The sequence below is a fragment of the Lithobates pipiens genome, unplaced genomic scaffold (genome assembly GCF_037356315.1).
Source record: "Lithobates pipiens isolate NorthernLeopardFrog02 unplaced genomic scaffold, aLitPip1_a1.2 Scaffold_1, whole genome shotgun sequence".
NCBI classification, from domain to species: Eukaryota; Metazoa; Chordata; class Amphibia; order Anura; family Ranidae; genus Lithobates; species Lithobates pipiens.
The window spans coordinates 79,118,237-79,139,803 of record NW_027507685.1 but is presented as its reverse complement, the minus strand read 5'-3'; the positions used below and the strand labels follow the sequence as shown (position 1 = coordinate 79,139,803).

At 41.4% G+C, this 21,567-nt stretch overlaps 1 protein-coding gene across 3 annotated transcripts in view; it reads right to left on the bottom strand.

Annotated features, from left to right (window-relative positions):
• Nucleotides 1-424: 424 nt before the first annotated feature.
• Nucleotides 425-21,567, bottom strand: part of CLIC1 (chloride intracellular channel 1) — a 90,892-nt gene continuing 69,749 nt past the window's right edge. For all 3 annotated transcript variants that reach the window (XM_077460765.1, XM_077460746.1, XM_077460755.1), the window contains exons 3-6: nucleotides 20,037-20,162; nucleotides 15,648-15,754; nucleotides 12,820-13,001; nucleotides 425-5,071 (exon numbers count right to left, since the gene is read on the bottom strand). In XM_077460765.1, coding sequence (XP_077316891.1) covers nucleotides 4,910-5,071; nucleotides 12,820-13,001; nucleotides 15,648-15,754; nucleotides 20,037-20,162 — 577 coding nt within the window. In that variant the 3' untranslated portion in view covers nucleotides 425-4,909. The remainder of the gene's footprint in view (nucleotides 5,072-12,819; nucleotides 13,002-15,647; nucleotides 15,755-20,036; nucleotides 20,163-21,567) is intronic.

Sequence of the window (21,567 nt, the reverse complement as noted above, 5' to 3'; positions counted from 1 at the left end):
GTTTAATTTGCAAAAAAAGGGACATTTTGGGGGTATTTGTACTGTCCTGTCATTTTAGGGCCTCAAGAAATGAGATCATGAGTACATTATCACGAGTAGATGTGTTGCTTAATTTTCAAAAATATATGCCATAGTTTGTAGATGCTGTAACTTTCACACAAACTAAATATACCCCACCTATTTGGTTGTTTTTTTTTCACCAAAGAAATGTAGCGGAATATATTCTGCATAAGAGATAACAGTAATTAAGAAAAACTTTTCCACCCCCAAAATATTTGTGTTTTTTTTTTTTATTTAGGAAGGGGGTGAAGCAGTCCAAACTTGAAGTGCTTAAAACCTCTCAATTCTGATAATTATAAAAAAATAAATAAAAAAAAAAACACACTACTTAACCTATGCCATCTTGTACTTTAGGACACTGAAGTGGAAATAAGTAAATTTTTTTTATTTATATTATAGAAAACATTGTAACAACAATACAAAGGATAGAAAGAATTTTGCGTTTCGATAACTAATAGTTAAAAAAAGGCACTTCTGAAAGAAAGATTTACCAAAGCAAAGTTGTATATGCATACTTACAATTTGAGATCAGGAAATGTACGCATATGCATTTCTCTAGGACACTACAAAATATTTTTTTTTGGGTTGAGAGATCAACAGGAATCTTGTAGGCCTTACCTACAGAAAATGGGATGACCTTTGTGTGTATCAGCATCCTTTGCCGGGAATGTACAGTACAATTTTTTATTTTTGTTAAATATGCCTGTAAAAGATCTGCTTTCTTGAATATGTTATCAACCGCGTTAATGTTTTCACAAAAACGTGTTTCCCTGTATAGCTTATTATATATGTAAATGGGGAAGCCATATTTGATCAGTCTAGATACAGGTTTTGGATCCTACTTTTTGGTTATGACTAGCTTTCCATTGGTGATCAGTGGAGGAATGCTCTGGGAAGTTTATTACATTTGGTAGATTCTTCTATTACAGATATATAAAAATAGACATTTGCTTACTGCTGAAAGAATGCCTAGGAAACTCAAAAGGAACCTTAGGATTCCACTGAACCCTGGCTGAAAAAGGTTGATCTACACAGCTGATTCCCAACTACTCAGTAAAAAACTGCTGCCATTCCACCATGAGGACCAACAGTATTTTTTTTTTTTTAATAACCGACCAGTTATGGCGAACCTTGGCACGCCTGATGTTTTGAAACCACATTTCCCACGATGCTCCACTACACTGCAGAGTGCATGGGAAATGTAGTTCCAAAACATCTGGGTGCCAAGGTTCGCCATCACTGAAATAGACTATCATTTATGATCAAATAAACAAGCTCCTTTTGTATGTAGTTTGTTCCATTATTTTAATTCTTATATGGTTTTAGCTTTTATCTAAAAACTAGATATACAAAAGTTTAAGATTTTTCCTTTTTTTTGTTTTGTTTTTAAAATGTGTGTAAAATAGGTAAACTATAAACTTTAACAATAGTAAAGTTTTAGGAAACCTGGTTTCAACTGAAGAGTTTGTACTTGTATATGAACATGAAGGCAAACATCTTTGCTTATTATGTACACCTCACAATGAAAATCTATGAGTCAGCTGACTTCTTCAAAACAATGTTCTCCCTATGAAGCGATCTGCAGCTTTTAGGTGGTTTTCTCCACTTAGAGCTGTTTATCCATTAGCCACTATTTAATTAAAGAGACTGGAAAAAGTAAGCTTGAGAAAAAGTAAAAAAACAAAAAAAACAAAAACAAAAACAAACACAACACAAAAATTACTTTAAATTTAAAACATAGCAAAAAAAAGTCAAAATATTCACTGATGATACACTATACTTTCCCTTTAACATGGTGCTGCTGTATAAATAACGGCATTCATGTATAGTAGCACATATGAGAATAATTTGTCACATAAGCTAGCTCTAATTCTTTAAAGTCTATATAAAAAGGCAAAACTTTATTTTGGATAGAGTGAGAAAATGGTTAGACCCTCAGACAGGTTTATTGCTTGGAGGAATAGATGGGTAGCACCGAAACCTTGGAAATGTCTTATTGGTGTTACTATCCAATAGTGCTGCAGTAGTGTTTATACAGGGGGTTTGAATTCTAGGCTGGCGGCTTCTAAACGGCAATGGATTCCCACAGTCACCTTGGTTTGTAATCTAAATAAATAGACCTTAGATTGAAGCACTATACCACAACTTCATAGTATTCCAATGTAAAATCTGGTGGAAGAATATAAAACCCAAGCTATCTGAAGATGAACACGATCTTCAATCCAGTCTGAATACACAGTTTTCTATGAAGGAGGTGCGTTTTGGCCCCCTTGACACGTGTTGGCTTTAAAAAAAACAAAAAAAAAAACAAGTATGGATTTTTTTTTTCAGAATCACTTACGTAGGAGGATGCAGCATTGGTTCAATGCTGCATCTGTCCCTGGGCGCCTTAAGACTGAGAACCGAGCAATCTAACACCAATCACTCGGTTCTCAGGGCTCCCTTACAGAGCTGGTGACTTTCAGTTACCACCGTCTGCTCTGCCACCCCTTACGCTCCTGATTTCTTGTGATCATCAGAATTACGTTTAAACAAGCTTTGGCTGTACTTCTCCTTTAAAGTAGTTGTAAACCCACCTTTTTGGACTTCTACCTATAGGTAAGCCTTATTCTAGGCTTGCCTATAGGCAGTGGAAATATCTCCTAAACGTGTATCATTTAGGTTATTTTTCACCGAAAATTCCCACGGTGCATGCGCGGGGAAGAAACAAAACTAAGTCCCGTTTCTTCCCTAGCCTGTACCATTAATCTCGGCTCCTGTACGCATGCGCAGGAGTGACATCACGCGGCTGCGGTGAATCACAGAGCCGGAGTCCGTGGCCCGGAAGGAAGAGGGGCCAGAAGATGTACGCTGCCTAAACAGGGGACATGGCTGGATTCTTTTGCAGTAAAGTGCCACATAATGGGCTAGTATGTGATGCATACTAGCCCATTATGCTTTTAATTTGCAGGATTTGCAGCGAGCAAAAGAGGAAGTAAAACCCATCAGGGTTTACTTGCTCTTCAACCACTTGCTGACCGTGTCACGCAGATATACTATGGCACAAAGGCTCTCCTGGGCTAAATCCCTCACAGGTACGTCTTAAACGTTTTTGGCCACCAAAGGGCACGCGTGCCCGCTGCACAGCAGGGGGCCCAGTGCATGTGGCCAGCAGCCAAAATCGCTTGCACGAGCGCCAGCATGGGGATTTGTGTGTGTAAACACACAAATCTCTGTGTTGTCAGAGGAGAGGAGCCATATGGTTTCTTCCTACTAAGTAGGAAAAACAATATGGCTTCTCTCCTAGTCACTCCCATGCTGAGGGAACATGCTGAGGGAACACACATTTAACCCCTTGATCACCCCCTAGTGTTAGTCCCTTCCCTGCCAGTGACATTTACACAGTAATCAGTGGATTTTTATAGCACTGATCGCTGTATGAATGCCAATGGTCCCAAAAAAAAAAAACTGTTCGTCGCAGTACCGCTAAAAATTGCAGATCACCGCCATAACTAAATGTAAAAAAAAAAATTAAAAAATTAAAAAATTTAAAAATGTTTATAAATCTTTCCCATAGTTTGCAGATGCTATAACTTTTGCGCAAACCAATCAATATACGCTTATTGCGATTTTTTATTACCAAAAATATGTAGAATATATATATATATTGGCCTAAACTGATCATCAAGAAATTTGTTTTTTAAAAAAACCTTTGGGGATATTATAGCAAAAAGTTAAATAGTTTTTTTTTCCAAAATTGTCCCTCTTTTTTGTTTATAGCGCAAAAAATAAAAACCGCAGAGGTGGTCAAATACCACCAACAGAAAGCTCCATTTGTGGGGGGGTTTGAGGATGCAAATTTTGTTTGGGTACAGCGTCAAACGACCGCACAATTGTCAGTTAAAGCAACGCAGTGCCAAAATTGTAAAAAGTGCCCTGGTCAGGAAGTGGGTAAAAATCTGCCAGGGCTTAAGCGGTTAATGTATAATCTTCCACCTGATTTTACATTCCAATCGCAATGCAATGTTTTTGCTGACTGTCACTGCTGGGAAGATTCAGCCCCTCTATTTGTCTGGGTGACCACAGGCACCAAAAAGCAAAAATGAGGGGGAAACCCAAAGTTCCCCTTGCTTTGGGGAGATTTCTTCCCACTTCCTGCTTTGTCTCCAGAATAGGAAATCTCCCTAGCAGGACACAGGTGGCAAAAAATAATCCAAAAGGTTTTTTACTCTACCCTGCTCTATCCAAACCTACACTTGGCTATACATACATACATACATAATGCAGTCTGGTCCAATAGTCCTCTGTGCCTCAGAGGTCATGTCAATCTCACTTCTATAGTTGAATTTAAAAGGTCAGCGAACCCAAAACAAAAGTAAGGCTGTGTGGTTAGCCAATGCAGGAGCCCACCAAGAAAAGTGTCTGAGCCAACATGCACATTTGCGTACAATTTTCCTGATCTCCAAGACAAAGACTTCGCTCATTTTTAACTATATACATATTAGAGGAAATATATATTTATTTTTCAGTTAAACATGTAGCCCTGTTGCTTTCTTCTCCCCTGTAAACACGGAGGAACCAAGGCGAGCAACAAACGCAGCCAATAAGAGCAGATCTACCTAAAATGTTGCCTAGTGGTCACACCCAGGAACTGCAATGATGGTATTGCATTATAAAACAGTACTTTGAATGAGAAAGAGCAAAAAGAAGGAGCAGGTTAAATGAGTGGCAGGTGGACAGGCCAATCGGCGCCCTGTCCTTCTTACAGTAACAAAAGCTAGGAATGTGAACTTTTTTTTTTCTTCCTTTGTTTTGAATTAAATTTAAATACAAAGAATTTCTCTTTCTGTTCCCAGAAAACTGGATGGGTTTATTTGAGGGGTTTGGCCACCTCAGCATATGCAAGTTCAATTTCAGAGGCGATAGGGCAGGTGTTGACAAATTCTTCACGTTGGTACGCATTTTGGAGATAGCGATAAATTCCAGAAAATTCTTGGGGGATCTTGAAGCCTCGGTATTTCTCACAGACCACCTAAAGAAAAACAAACAATACCAGAATTGTAATTGTTGTACACTTCTCACAAGGCTCGTTCAGAAAGGAGAACAATGCAAACTGCATTTAGGCTTAATTCACATAGGCTGAAGCTGCTGACTCGCTATCTGTGATAGGCTGACCTGTCAGCAGTGGCTGGGCCATGGTTAGCAGGCAATCAGAGGGGGATATCCACCTTTTCACATTGAATTCCCTCTTCAGCAAGAGGTAATCACGTCCATTGGTCACAATTGAATTGCATGTACCTCTATGTGGTATGGTGGCAGGTGTCCCCTGCTATGTGCAACATACAATTGATAGAAAGGATGAACCACCGCTCAAAAGTAATCCTCGAGGACTGAAGCTCTGTCACCTATTGATGAGCCCCAGGTGCTGACCATTACACACACCATGAGCAAACAAGTAGGACAAAACTCTTGATAGCCGCACACTGGAAAAAAAAGACTTGAAATCCCATCTTTAATTGAAACAATGTGGATCACATCAAAACAATATAAAAAAAAAAAAAAATCAGAAAATATTCCATTTTATCCAAGATGAAAAATTATTAAATCCCATGCAAGAAAAAGAGCAAAAAGAAAATAAAAAATTAGAGTGAGTGAAGGTTATAGACTTAATGATAAAAAAAAAAAAAAAAAAAATCAAACACATACACAGAGTGACCCGTGAAAACATTAAATGAATGTATAAATAACACAGGTGCCACATGTATAATCAGTAAATGGTGTCCTGTGAAAAAGCACATCCGTGAGTGCGTCACGTGATTTAAAAAAAAAAAAAAAAAATAAACGCATACGTGATGCGTTTACATCAATTCAAAATGAGCATGAATATAGTGTGTAATATATGAATCATAGTGAACATTCATTAGAAATTCATAAAAAATTATTCATAGTCAAATGTCAAATAACTTATTAATGAACATTAATAAATTCACAACAAAAATTTATAAATATGAATTATTCAATAAATAAAATGCTGGGCAACACACACCAAGATATCATCATGCTGTGCCATTAACATAAATGTTAACCCACTATTGTGTTAAAGCGGTTCTTCACCCTAAAGGGGAAGTTCCGCTAGTATTATCCCTCCCCCCCTCCGGTGCCACAATCGGCACCTTTCGGGGGGGAGGGGGGTGCAGTTACCTGGATAATCCAGGTAACTGCACCCACTTCCGGCCAGACCGACGCATGGCTCCGCCCACCGCCGCATGGCTCCGCCCCCCCCCCCCGTTGTGTTCTGGGAAACACACAGTTCCCAGAGACACAGCGGGGAACCAGCGCAGCGCGACTCGCGCATGCGCAGTAGGGAACCGGGCAGTGAAGCCCTCTTGCTTCACTTCCCGATTCCCTGACAGAGGATGGCGGCGGTGGCTGCAGCGAGACGAGCGATCGCTCGTCATCTGCCGCCGACATCGCTGGAACCTGGGACAGGTAAGTGTGATATTATTAAAAGTCAGCAGCTGCAATATTAGTAGCTGCTGGCTTTTAATATTTTTTTTTTTTGTGCAGCTCCTCTTTAATCTTATCCTCTCCCCCTTACATTTTCCTTACCATTCTCTTTAGTTAACAAATATAACATAAAAACAAATTAATTGGTCGTAGTTCCTCCTCTACATTATGGCTTAAAAATTATTATGGACAGAAAAAAAAAAAAAAAAAAAAAAAGTGGAAATCGTATTATATAACCAGAAAATTCCACACGATGTAGACTAACATCTGTTGTCCATTAGCCACATTCCAAAGTGTCAACCAAGGATCGCATAGCAGAGGAGGATCTAAATATTAAAAGCAGAAACCCTATAATATAAACAAATATATATAGAAAATCCCATTACAGATGTAAATATGTGACTCTGACATTGTAGTACTCACTCTCGATAACATGACAAGTTTATGAGTCCATTGATAATCCAATGTAACGTATTGGTGTAAAAAAACATTTAATCCATGACAAAACTAGCAAGAAATTTTTTTATTTTTTTTAAATGAGCAAACAGTCTATTGTAACATACTCGGTCCTATCGGCTTATCCTATATAAACAATGAGAAAGTGTGTAGCACAAAAACCCACTGTCAAAATCTACACCCGAGCAATCGATATCAATGTGTATCAATGTGTAGTCTACATGTACATCGATTGCCGGTCAGCCGATAAATGGACCATGCCACCAATATCAGTCTGTGTATGTAAGCGGGATATGCGCCCATAACTGTTTCACCGATCCAAACTACACAGACAACCTCAATATATGTGTATAAACTAGATATATGTTAAACAACCGATCTGCCAACTCAAATTGTACAACCAGTATCAGTATGTGTGTGTAGACTACATATATATCTGTGAGATGGAAAAAGTGTCAGTTATAATGTCCTCAACCCTGTCAACCTATCCTAGGTGGACAATGGAAAGGTATATGACCCAAATGCTCAACACTACAACCTTCACCTGAGCAATCGATATCGATATGTGTATGTAGATTGCTTATGTATGGATGAACAGTCTGCCGACTAAAACGAAACGATAATTGAACCATACCACTGACATCAGTCTATGGGTGGAAGCCAAATATACACCCACGCCTCAATGCATATGTAAAGAACTAAAATAAATATATATATATATATATATATATATATATATATATATATATATATATATATATATATATATATATATATATATATATATATATATATAGAAAATTTATATACACACACAACCGATCAGCCAGTTAAAATTATACAACTCGCATCGGTATATACATAGGTTTTTGTTTATATTATAGGGTTTCTGCTTTTAAGCATCTTTTACATCATTTCTATTTTCACTAAGAGTTAAATTTTGGTTAGATTTTTGGTCAAATTTCTTATTTTTTGCTTTTTTTTTTGTTTTCTTAAATATTTTCACTGCTTGGCAGCACATGCTAAGATCTAATTGCAAGTGCGATTCAGCTGTATGTAATTGCCTTCAAATCTTTAAATTATGTGATATGCCTTGCCTCTTTATGTTTTATGCTATATATATGCTTGAAAGATGGTTAGCCATGACTAAGCACTGATTACGGAAACGCGTTAGTATTTTCCTGTACCCCGTTATTCTTTCGCTGTGGATTTTTTTAAATTGTTTTGATGTGACCCACGTTGTTTCAATTAAAGATGGGATTTCAAGTCTTTTTTCCAGTGTGTGGCTATCCAGAGTTTTGTCCTGCTTGTTTGCTTTTGTGCAATATGCCCCATTTTTGTTACACCGTGAAGCACAGCTGCGCATTCTCAATGCATCTGGAGCTCTCAGGTGGCCCCTTGCTGGCTCAGCCAACTGCCTTATTTGGCAGCCCGATAGTGACCATCTGAAAAGGGACAAGAGTATATGTCTATGGACATCTTTTTTGTGCGTGCTCCTAAAGCAGGACAGATTCCGTTTGCAGAACGGCCGTCTTTTACTAATTTTACTTCACTTTAAAAACAGCAACACGCTTCAGCTTCAATCCTTCAGTGTTATGCCCTGTACACATAGTCAGACATTCCGTCGGACATTCAGACAACAAACTTGGCTCAAACTTGTCTTGCATACACACGGTTGGATCACGCATACATCGTTCTTAACGAGGTGGCGTACAACACGTATGTCGGGACTATAAACGGGCCAGTAGCCAATAGCTGTGGTCTCTTAATTTATTCTGAGCAGCATGTGTGGCACTTTGTCCGTTGAAATTGCCTACACACGATCAGAATTTAAACGATCAGATTTTGTTGTCGGGAAAAACTTAGATCCTGCTCTCAAACTTCGTGTGTCGGAAACTCAGACGAAAATAAATAAATAAATAAATAAAATAAAAAACCAAATGGAGCCCACATACAATCGGATTTTCTGACAACACGATCCGATCGCACATTTTCCGTCAAATTCGCACACCCGCCGTAGGAAATCCACTCAAGACTTGCAAAACAACTGAGCTATCACAGCCCAACGGCTTCTAAATAACAGTTGGGCTTTAAAAGCAGATCATGCTGCATGCAGTTTATTCACACCCGTATCATTAACTATTTAATGTGGATGTTAAGGGAGAAGGTTTTTAGTTTCTGCATGGGGGGGGGGCTGCCAACAGGAAGTAAGGGATCACGCTGTGAAATAACATTGCATACTGCAGGCGAGTGTAGCCAGGAGTTGGCTAATATTGTCTGCATTATCAGAAGACATCCTGAAAGCAGAGTTAATGAAACCGAAGAGTGGAGCAAAGCATCTTGGGACATGTAGTCCAGAGGCAAATTTTGCATTCAGTCGGACTGTTATGGACTACAAGTACGAGCCGGCTGCAGAAGAGAAGGGAATGCTGGCAGGAGGTAATAAAAAGTCTGTGTGGGGACGGAAATCGCTCTTGGCACCACATCTGATCGTTCGGTGGCAGGCTGGAGGCTGTTCTCATCACATCTACATCAGATCGGGCGGCACAGCGGTGTAGTGGTTATCACTCTCACCTAGCAGTAAGAAGGGTGGCTGGTTCGAATCCCAACCACGACACTACCTGCCTGGAGTTTGCATGTTCTCCCTGTGCCTGTGTGGGTTTCCTCCCACACTCCAAAGACATGCAGGTAGGTTAATTGGCTTCTGTCCAAAATTGGCCCTAGTATATGAATGGGGACCTTAGATTGTGGACTCCTTGAGGGTAGGGACCAATGTGAGTGTGTAATGTACAGGGATAGGGATAGACACTCACTCAGGTTGAACTGGATGGACTGGTGTCTTTATTCAACCTTACCAACTATGAAACTAACTATGAAACTAAGATCCAGCTGAACAGCAAATCTGTGCGACGCGGTGTCAGGCACCATCCCTTAAGCCAGACTCTGCAGAGGCCTGCTGCAAAGCCATCGCCGCACTCTCCAACACAGAAGGTCGCGGGGATTGGAGAACGAGCACTTGCCTATTCCTTTTACACCAAAGGACACTGCATGCAGACATCATTGCCTTATTCACTCCACCAAGCTTGCAAGGGGACCCTTATTATACTTGAAGCCACACAGAGAATCTAGTGTACATCTTGTTTGCCAGGACACATTGTGCACATCTTAAAGAGTTAGCTGAAGACTCCAGCCCTCCTCCGAGCCTTCCTCTTCAGACTACAGAATATCTCCCCACAAGGGATAAGAATAGGTGCCAACCTAGGCCACTACAGTAACCAGAGTGCTTGCCTAGTATAAATTCAGGAGTTTGCACATTACTGGGACTGTGGTGTCATCGGGGATAAAAGGGAGATTTGTCTGAAGCCTAGTCATTTCTCTAACCTTTTTGACCTGTAGCCATAGACTCTATACAGGGTTAAATTCGGCTGGTTATATGTTCTTGAAGTGTTATAATTGCCCATTTCTTAATTGGCTTTGTCTCCAAGTTTATTGGCTGTCTTATCTGTTGCAAACTCTTTATTGCTGAACTCATTATCTTTAACCTGCCAGTAAACAAATCTAGCTGGTTTACTTTGTATGTGTGTGTGTGCCTTTAAAATACTTTGTTTATAACAGAAATGTCAGAACCCCAAGTGTCAGAGGACTTGCAAGGTCAAGGCAACCAGTGGGGTACAGAATGTCTGAGCGTCCCTCACAAGAGTTTTAAATTTTAACCACTTAAAGGACCGCCGCATGTAATTATACGTCGGCACAATGGCACGGACAAGCACAATCATGTACCCGTACGTGCCTGCCTTCCAGCGGGTGGGGGGTCCGATCGGATCCCCTCCCGCTGGCTGCGGCGGTCCGTTTCGCTTGAGAAGCTTCCCCTGCCTGTGTAGTGTAAACCAGACAGAGAGGAGAGAAGACATCCTAGTAAGTGCACCAACACTACACTGACACATAGGTACACTTTAACCCCCAGTCACCCCCCCCCCCCAGTCACAGTGTCACTGATTGCAGTGATCATTTATTTACTGATCACTGCATTTAGTGCCAGTTGTAACTGTAAAAGCTGTCAGGGCAGTTAGTATTAGGTCCAGGGTAGCCCCCTACCTCCCCCAATAAAGGTTTAACCCCCGATTGCCCCCCAGGTAACCCTTTCACCCCCTTTTGCCAGTGTCACCAAGTGATCGTTTTTCTGATCGCTGTATTAGTGTCACTGGTGCTGCTAGGTAGCTATTTTTTAGGTTCACCGCCAGGTTTTTATAGCGTTAGGTACCCACATATACTACCTAATAAAAGGTAGTAAACCCCGATTGCCCCTAGTTAACCCTTTCACCAGTGATCACCGTATAAGTGTTACGGGTGACGCTGGTTAGTTTGCTTTTAATAGCATCAGTGCACCCACCGTTTATTACCCAATAAAGGTTTAACACCGGCGGGTGATATCAATTAGGTTTTAGGGTCAGATAGGGTTTGTGTCGCCCCAGGCAGCGCTAGTTTAGTGCCAGTACCGCTAACACCCACGCACAAAGCATTCATCTCCCATAGTGGTATAGTATCTGAACAGATCAAAATCTGATCTAATCTATACAAGCGTCCCCAGCAGTTTAGGGTTACAAAAAGACGCATTGTTAGCGGGATCAGCCCAGATACAAGTTAGCACCTGCGTTTTGCCCCTCCGCTCCCAGCCCACTCAAGTGCAGTATCGATTGATCACCGTCACTTACAAAACACATAATTTCCGTGGGGTGTCTTCTTTCCAAAATTGAGTCATTTGTGGGGGTTTTGTACTGCCCTGCTATTTTAGTACCTCAAGAAATGAGATAGGCAGTCATAAATTAAAAGCTGTGTAAATTCCAGAAAATGTACTCTAGTTTGTAGACGCTATAACTTTTGCGCAAACCAATAAATATACGCTTATTGACTTTTTTTACTAAAGACATGTGGCTGAATACATTTTTGCCTAAATGTATGACAAATTGAGTTTATTAGATTTTTCTTATAACAAAAATTAGAAAATATATTTTTTTCTAAATTTTCAGTCTTTCCATTTATATCGCAAAAAATAAAAATCGCAGAGGCAATAAAATACCATCAAAAGAAAGCTCTATTTGTGGGAAGAAAAGGACACAAATTTCGTTTGGGTACAACATTGCATGACCGCGCTATTACCAGTTAAAGCAGTGCAGTGCCAAATTGTAAAAAGACCTCTGGTCCTTAGGCTGACAATTGGTCCGGGGCTTAAGTGGTTAAGAAGAAAAAAAAAAAAAAAACCCTAAAAGTAAATTTTTTGTTTTAGGAGCCTGGAAAGCATTGCACCAGAAGATTACCGATGCCATGCCAGGTCTCCTGTAGACTGTCAGTGTAAGCATTCTGTTCATACAGCATATGGGCAGGCAGCTTTACACTGACAGGAAGGATCAATGAACTACCACAATGCTCAACAGCCCCGCCATGGTAGTTCATTGAGAACTACAAGCCAACAGCCACAAAGGCTGTCGGTACTTGTAGTTCATTGATTCACAGAGACCTGTAAATCAATAATGCAGCTGTGTGGACGGAACCCAGCACAGCCACCCTCTTTGAATTGCAGCAGCGAGTATGGGAAGAAGAAGATCCCTAGCTTGCTGTCACAAGGCGTGGGGAGGGGGGGCATCGCGGGGAGAGGGGTCTGATGCTGAACATGTTACACTCTAAATATGAGTGTAACACATTCAGAAAGGTGAACATATGTTGGTTTTACCCTGCATCTCATGGTTGCCTCATGAAGAAGTTATTGTGTGGCCTCTTAAACTTTGCAGAGAAGAGTTTAAAATTTCCATCTATACTAACCTGTACTATGTGCAACTTGGGAAGAAGGTTGCAGTCAGCCAGCGTCAGCTCATCTCCATCCAGGAACTTTCGGTGTGATACGGTCTCATCCTCTGCACTGTTTTCATCGACTTCATCTGGGAGAGGGGTGATCAAGTACGAGTCCAGAGTCCGCAGAGCCTTTGAGAAACCCCTTTCCAAAACTGAAGAACAAACAAGCAAAGTTAAAGCAGAGGAAGTGTAAAGCAAGGTTCAAGTATGAGCCTATAGACTGCCAAGGGCAGATATCTTGTCAGCTAGTCAAGTACAGGAAGGCTAATCAGACTGTTCGATAGTGACATCACCAGGAGACTCTGTACAGTGATGTCAAATGTCCTTAGTGATGATCTTTGAAGCCATGCAGCTATCAGGAGAAACCAGTAACCTTTCACTGTTCTGCCTCCTCTAAATCGGCCTGGTCAATGAAGAGACCTTCTCACATCTCTAAATGTTTTATTCTAGCAGGTCCCTGCAATTGAAGAAACTCTCCCCCCGGGACCTTAGCGCCCATGCCTTGGAAAGGCCTTTTGGCTGTTCAACACTACTAGGGTGTTGAATGCCTGTGTCTCCCATTGTGCACTTTACTTCTTTCCTCCAAACCCTATGGCGCTACCAAATCATGCGTTGACAAATGGGTCTGAAGAATGGGAACCTGCATGTACATGCCTTGTGGATGCTCCACACTATTCAACACTACAAGTAGAACTATAGGCAAAACTTTTTTTCCTCCCCATTTTGGATAGCGTAAGGCAGGGTTATAACCTGTGAGTTTATTTTTTGCCATCTGTGTCACATTGGGGAGATTTCCCTTTACTTCCTGTTCCAAAGCCATAATGGGAAGTGAGAGGAAATCCCTGCAAATTAAGGGAATCCCTTGTGGACCCCCAGCTCACCAGAACTAGTGTCCCCATTGGAAGCTTTTTATGGGGACAACCCAAAATTCAGTATATTCTTTTACTTTCAACAATAAAGGTAAGCAGGATAAATAGAGGGGGGGAATCTCCATAGCCGTGGCACAGACAGCAATAAAAAATTGACAAGTGTTCTAATCAGTCTCCACTCCATCCAAAACTAAAAAAAAAAAATAGAAAAAAAAGTGACCTTCAGTTATACTTTAAGTCAAAGTGACAGGATCAAAATGTAACATTGCAGCTTACCAATCCTTCGATGAGATGGCTGCACTAATTTTAATTCCCCCCCCCCTTTTTTTTTAACCTGGTGATCTTGGGAAAACCAAACTTTTCTGCCCTAGGGTGGCAACACAGGGCGGTTGCAACACGGGTGCTTTTAGGCTTATTTAAATGCAACAAGGGGGATACTTTTTACCGCATTGCACAGTACCTCAGACACGGCATGCATAATCCCCCATAAGACTGTCTTCACGGTGGGGGGGCCCCCAGTAAACAAAACTCATCCTGTTTTTACCACCTTCTCCCCAACCATAAGTATAGACTAGGCTTTACACAGGACAGACCTCATTTCACTTGGACACATGTTCACAGATTGAACTCTGTTCTATTGAGCGATGCAGACAACCTGAAGCTGATGTCACATGGACAACTACCGTGCCTTGCGAAAGTATTCGGCCCCCTTGAACTTTTCAACCTTTTGCCACATTTCAGGCTTCAAACAAAGATATAACATTTTTAGTTTTTGTGAAGAATCACCAACAAGTGGGACACAATTGTGAAGCAGCCAGATGGATGCAGCCAAATACAGGACCATTCTGGATGAAAACCTGTTGGAGTCTGCAAAAGACCTGAAACTGGAATGGAGATTTAACAAGACAATGATCCCAAACATACAGCAAAATCTACAAAGGAATGGTTCACAAATAAACGTATCCAGGTGTTAGAATGGCCAAGTCAAATTCCAGACCTGAATCCAATCGAGAATCTGTGGAAAGAGATGAAAACTGCTGTTCACAAACGCTCTCCATCCAACCTCACTGAGCTCGAGCTGTTTTGCAAGGAAGAATGGGCAAGAATTTCAGTCTCTCGATCTGCAAAACTGATAGAGACATACCCCCCAAGCGACTTGCAGCTGTAATCGCAGCAAAAGGTGGCTCTACAAAGTATTAACGCAAGGGGGCCGAATAATTTTGCACGCCCCACTTTTCATTTTTTTATTAAAGTTTCAAAAATCCAATAGATTTCGTTCCACTTCACAATTGTCCCACTTGTTGGTGATTCTTCACAAAAAATAAAAAAATTTTATCTTTATGTTTGAAGCCTGAAATGTGGCAAAAGGTTGAAAAGTTCAAGGGGGCCGAATATTTTCACAAGGCACTGTATATGGGACATCCCTCCACAGACTTCTGTGGGATCGCTCCCTCAACAGCAGGAGAGTGACGTCTCGCTGGGGAGAGATTCTACAGAGACGGTTAGGCGCTCTCTTAACAATGCTGATGCTGGCGATTGCCTTCAAGATCATTTATGTCACTTCTAGCGTATTTCCGCTTTTGGAGTCAGATTTTAAAACCTTCCACTATATGTTTAAAATATGTTCCCATTGGACATGATCATAAAACTAATTCTTACATTTCTAGTTCTTTCTGTGGCACAGGTTATACACACTTGGTAGCTTGCAAGCTATTCCGAACATTTTCAAATTGCAATTAGAGGGATTTTTTTTTTTTTTTTTTTTTTTAAAGGTTTATAGATCTTAAGGCTTGGCTGGTACATTGTATGCCAATGTACCCTTAAAAAAAAAAAAAAAAAAAAAAAAAAAAGACCGTGTAGGTGTTGTCCCACTTTGGTTGTAAAACTGGAAATAAAAGTAGCCAGGCTACAGCCATCTCTCTCACTTACGTTGGTTAGCTGCTGGATTGGAGTTCTTGATGTAGGCAGAGAACTTGGCAAAGACATCCAGCCCAGCTGTGTGGGATTCAGGGTTCTTGGCAGCCAGCTTTGGGTATCTGAGAGAAATAAAATAACATTTATGCATACAAATATGGACAAATGGCTTTAGAAAACAGGCATCAGAGTCTGAAAAACAAACAAACATTTTCACACTTTTTTTTGTATAAGGGTTGAGGCGTGCTTACAAAATTCTACAAGGAGGGCTGGGCAAAAAGTATTTCCAATTGTAAACGTAGCACCCTCTACCAATAGGTAGGTGCTAGTAAGGTTTATTTTACCAAGTTAGCCAGCACAGGTAAATTTAGGCAGGCCTATCCGTTTTGATCTGGGGGCTGAGAGTGGTCAGAGTAGCAGTGGGTGTGACCCCCTGCACATCAGTTCTGAGGTGCCTCCCCTGTCTGAGGAGAATGTTAAAGAAAAAACGGGCCGTGCCTGGTGTGGCAGGCAGCTTGTGTGAGAGCCCTGACCAATCCCCAAATTGGTATTGGCAGGGGGCGGGCCTCATATACAAGCAGAGGGGATTTTCCACTGGGGCAGAGTCGGCTCGGTGAAGTGAGGAATGGTATGTTAGTCGCAGGAGGCTAACCCCCTCTTGGAGGGGGTGGGGGTGCGCCGATCGCAGGAGAAGGCCCAGGGAGAGCTGTGAGGGAACACTGCCTCTACACGGTCATTGGCAATGCAATGAGGGCAGGGAACTCCTACAGCAGAGGGGCAGGTGAAACAGGCGGTACTAGTCAAAGTTCCTCATCAAGGCTGTTAGGTCTGTGAGTTACCACAGAGGGGCTGGAGGTGCCAAGGAGTCTTTGAGGGAACTCTGCTAGTACACGGTCACTAGTGGAGTCTTCATCAATTCACATGGTGGATGATGGGGAGTTCTGAATCAGTAAAGAGACTGTGGGGATCTGTGTCAAGTCGATGTTGCCTGCGGGCACATGATTTGCAAGTTAGGCTGGCTGGGAACAGTAGTCCATATTTCCTAGAAGATATGCTTTTAACCCACTGGGCCTCTGAGGAGAGGTTCTGCAGGCCTCAGGCCTAGTGGCAGCGAGCAACCAGAGCCACAGTAGGGAGGCTTATTCAGAGTGGGCCCCTACTATTCAATAGAAGAGGAGGTGTCAGATTTTGATACAGTAACTTCAAGTTTGTGCAGGAGGAACCAAGTTATGGGCAGGAGGTGAGAAAGATCTAAGAACATTGCTTTTACATGATCATTAGTGATGTCTCTATCACCACATGGTCAGATGGCACGAGAACTCTTAGATGGAATATTCTGCGGAGGTTGAGCTGCAGGAGGAGCAACAGTCTGCATGGAGAGATTCAAGAGGAGATTCATAACCAATTCAAATTGCACATTCAATCTTCTGGCTTTAACTTTATTCAGAATGTACTAAATCCTTAAATATGATGGATATAACTTATCCTATGGGCATCCCATATTCCTAATCCAAGTTGCACCCAATAAAAACAAAGCTTGCAAAAGACTGTTCATTGTCTGGAAGTGATGTATGAAGTCTGGCAGTGGGCTGATTTGGCGGATTGTTTGTCATTAGCTGCAACAACATGGCTACATAACCAATCCATGGCTTATTTTCATAGCTGCAGAATCCAATTGGCTACTGCAATCCTAAAAGGCCAGGACTCTCTTCCATTATATCTTGGTTTTGTAATACATGTTTGGCCTTACAACTATAATGGTCATTGGAAACATTTAATAGATGGTTTTCCACACCTTAGTTTGTAGCACTTAGGTCTCATTTAAATGTGCGGTGCGTGGTTGAGGCTAGTTTTTAACCACACCCAACCACCCACATTTTAGCTGAAATATGCAGCAGACAGGGTGCTTTACATACTGCGCATAGCTCCCAACTGTCCTTGGTTTGGAACAAAGTCCCTCTTTCCTCCTCATTTGTCCCTCATTTTGGTCTGATCTATATAGCTGTATACAAAATGTAATTTTTATCTTTTGAAAAGTGTTTCCCAGTGCTAAACCTTTCATCCAATTTCTAAATTGCTGCATTTGTAAGTTTCAAAAGCCAATATAAATGAATAGTAGGGGTAAAAAAAAAAAAAAAAAAAAAAAAAAAGTGGGTTTAACTAATATTTCTTTTTTTTTTGTACATCTCTCCTTTAAGGAGGCGTGGCAGAGAGGGCGTCCTATGCCTACATACTTTTGCTAATAGGTGCCCCTCGTTCCCATCTAAAAAAAAAAAGTTGTACTAGGATGTACTATGGTTAAGGTGCTTCGCCTCTTTGGCACAAACTACCCAACCACCCATTTGCACAAACTCCATGTGTAATGCACAAACTCCATGTGTAATGCACACAGTAGTGGCAAGCTTGTCAGCAAAAGGGGGGTAAAATCACCTCTCAAAAGAGGACCGGTATATTTAGATGCACGTCTAAATCTACCGTTACTTTGCACAGCACGGCTGATGGGGGGCGCTAGATGCAAGGACTATTATTTCAGCTTAGTTTAAAATACATAAGTTGATAAAAAGCTACATTTTTGCTTTTAGTGTAGTGTAAGCTTTTGTATATTTCCTTTTAGTAAATGCTTAATAAATTCCAGTTGATTCTGTGAGTTTGCAGTCTCTTGGAAGCCTTCCTGTGATAGGATGACAGCTCTAACCACAGGCTGCGATCAGGTTGTTGCTTCACCAAGCAGAGTGACAGATGAGCTCATCAGTCTACTGCTTCTCCCACCACTGTCCAGTCACGGGCTGGGGACATGACCTATAAGTGTTACTTACCTGCTCTGCCAGTGCATATCTAAGGACTGGATGGCAGAGAATATAATCTTTTAGCAGGTAGAGTATCTGTTGTCTATGCAATTTCATCTGTGTTTTAGCGGATTGTATGCAGGCTGTAGTAATAAAAAATAAAAAAAATAGCATATGTGTCGTTATATCTGATGGGAGTTTATTACTACAGATACAGTTGTGCTCATAAGTTTACATACCCTGGCAGAATTTATGATTTCTTGGCCATTTTTCAGAGAACATGCATAACAAAAACTTTTTTCATGCCTGGTTAGTGTTTGGCTGAAGCCATTTATTATCAATCAACTGTGTTTACTCTTTTTAAAATCTTGACAACAGAAACTACCCAAATTACGCTGATCAAAAGTTTACATACCCCAGTTCTTAATACCGTGTATTGCCCCTTCTTGTTGACTCCTCTCCAAATGAAGCATTTATGGTTGTGGCCAAAAAGTTCAATTTTGGTCTCATCACTCCAAAATACTTTGTGCCAGAAGGTTTGAGACTTGTTTCTGTGCTGTCTGGCGTATTGTAAGTGAGATACTTTGTGGCATTCCCGTAGTAATGGCTTTAGTCCGGTGATTCGACCATGCAGCCCATCTTTCTTCAAGTGCCTCCTTATTGTGCATCTTGAAACAGCCACACCACATATTTCACCTGAAGTCATGTGTGGGTTTTCTCTGCATCTTGAACAATTTTCCTGTCAGCTGTGGCTTAAATTTTAGTTGGTCTACCTGACTCCGTGGTTTGGTTTCAACAGAACCCCTCATTTTCCACTTCTTGATTAGAGTGTGACCACTGCTGATTGGCATGCTCAATTCCTCGGATATCTTTATATCCCATTCCTGTTTTATACAGTTCAACTACCTTTTCTTGCAGATCCTTTGACAATTCTTTTGCTTTCACCATGACTCAGAATCCAGAAACATCAGTGCAGCACTGGATGAAAGATGCAAGGGTCTGTCAGGAGTCCAGAAACTCACTGACCTTTTATACACACACTAATTACAAGCAAACAGATCACAGGTGAAGATGGCTAGCCATTCAAACCCCTTTGTGTCAACTTGTATGCATGTTATCAGGCCAAAATAACTAGAGTATATAAACTTTTGATCAGGGTCATTTGGGTAGTTTGTGGTCATTATGATTTAAAAAGAGTAAACACAGTTGTTTGATAATAAATGGCGTCAGCCAAACACTAACCATGAGTTAAAAAACGTTTTGTTTTATCAGTCATATTCTCTGAAAAATGGCAAAGAAATCATAAATTCTGCCAGGGTATGTAAACCTATGAGCACAACTGTCTACAATCCAACGTCCCTCTCACATGCATAGATACACGCTATTGCAAACCAGGAGAAACCAGAGTCCTCGAGGAAATCCAGTAAGCCCAAGGAGAACATGAAATCTCTATGCAGACAGACAATGTCCTGATGGGATTCAAACTGAGAACCCCAGTGCTGAAAGGCAGAAGTGCCAAGTGCTTTTTTGGTTTAAATAAAGTGATCCACGGTTCTTGGTATAATGGCCCCATTAACAATCTGTTATCAACAGGATTACTTGTATGTCAGACACCTACTTAGGGGGGCACAGGGTCTCTTCCAGGAACTCCTCTATCTTGTTGATGTCTGTACGGACCTCATCCCCAAAACGCAGGAAGGGGGGCTGGGCTCCAGGGGCGATGTTCTTCAGTATCTCTGGCTTTCTGTAGGAGTAAGAATTACACTTATGTATATATTCAGAGAAAAATTCTTATTAAAAATAAAGCGACAAGGTTATATTACACAATACAAACACACACAGACACATATCGTCAGTCTTAGTCCGTAGGGTTCAATATTGAGTTAGCCCACCCTTTGCAGCTATAACTGCTTCAATTCTTCTGGGAAGGCTGCCCACAAGGATTAGGAGTGTGTCTATGGGAATGTTTGACCATTCTTGCAGAAGCACATTTGTGAGGTCAGGCAGTGATGTTGGACAAGGCCTGGCTTGCAGTTTACACTCTAATTCATCCCAAAGGTGTTCTAGCAGGTTGAGGTCAGGACTCTGTGCAGGCCAGTCAAGTTCCTCCACCCCAAACTCCCTCATCCATGTCTTTATGGACCTTGCTTTGTGCACTGGTGCGTAGTCATGTTGGAATAAAAAGGGGCCATCCCCAAATTGTGTCCGCAAAGTAGGGAGCAAGAAATTGTCCAAAATGTCTTGGTATGCTGATGCCTTAAGAGATCCCTTCTCTAAAAATTATTTGGACCAGTGCACAAAGAAAGGTTCGGGTTGAGGTCAGGACTCTGTGCAGGCCAGTCAAGTTCCTCCACCCCAAACTTGCTCATCCATGTCTTTATGGACCTTGCTTTGTGCACTGGTGCGTAGTCATGTTGGAATAAAAAGGGGCCATCCCCAAATTGTGTCCGCAAAGTAGGGAGCAAGAAATTGTCCAAAATGTCTTGGTATGCTGATGCCTTAAGAGATCCCTTCTCTAAAAATTATTTGGACCAGTGCACAAAGAAAGGTTCGGGTTGAGGTCAGGACTCTGTGCAGGCCAGTCAAGTTCCTCCACCCCAAATTTGCTCATCCATGTCTTTATGAACCTTTCTTTGTGCACTGGTCCAAATAATTTTTAGAGAAGGGATCTCTTAAGGCATCAGCATACCAAGACATTTTGGACAATTTCTTGCTCCCAACTTTGCGGACACAATTTGGGGATGGCCCCTTTCTATTCCAACATGACTACGCACCAGTGCACAAAGCAAGGTCCATAAAGACATGGATGAGCAAGTTTGGGGTGGAGGAACTTGACTGGCCTGCACAGAGTCCTGACCTCAACCCGATAGAACACCTTTGGGATGAATTAGAGTGGAGTCTGCAAGCCGGGCCTTCTTGTTCACATCAGTGCCTGACCTCACAAATGCGCTTCTTTAGAATTGGTCAAACATTCCCATAGACACACTTCTAAACCTTGTGAACAACCTTCCCAAAAAAGTTGAAGCCGTTATAGCTACAAAAAGGATGGGCCAACTCAATATTGAACCCTACAAACTAAGACTCGGATGCCATTAAAGTTCAGATTGTATGGCTGAATTCGCATCACATTCGAAACAAAGTCATGCAGG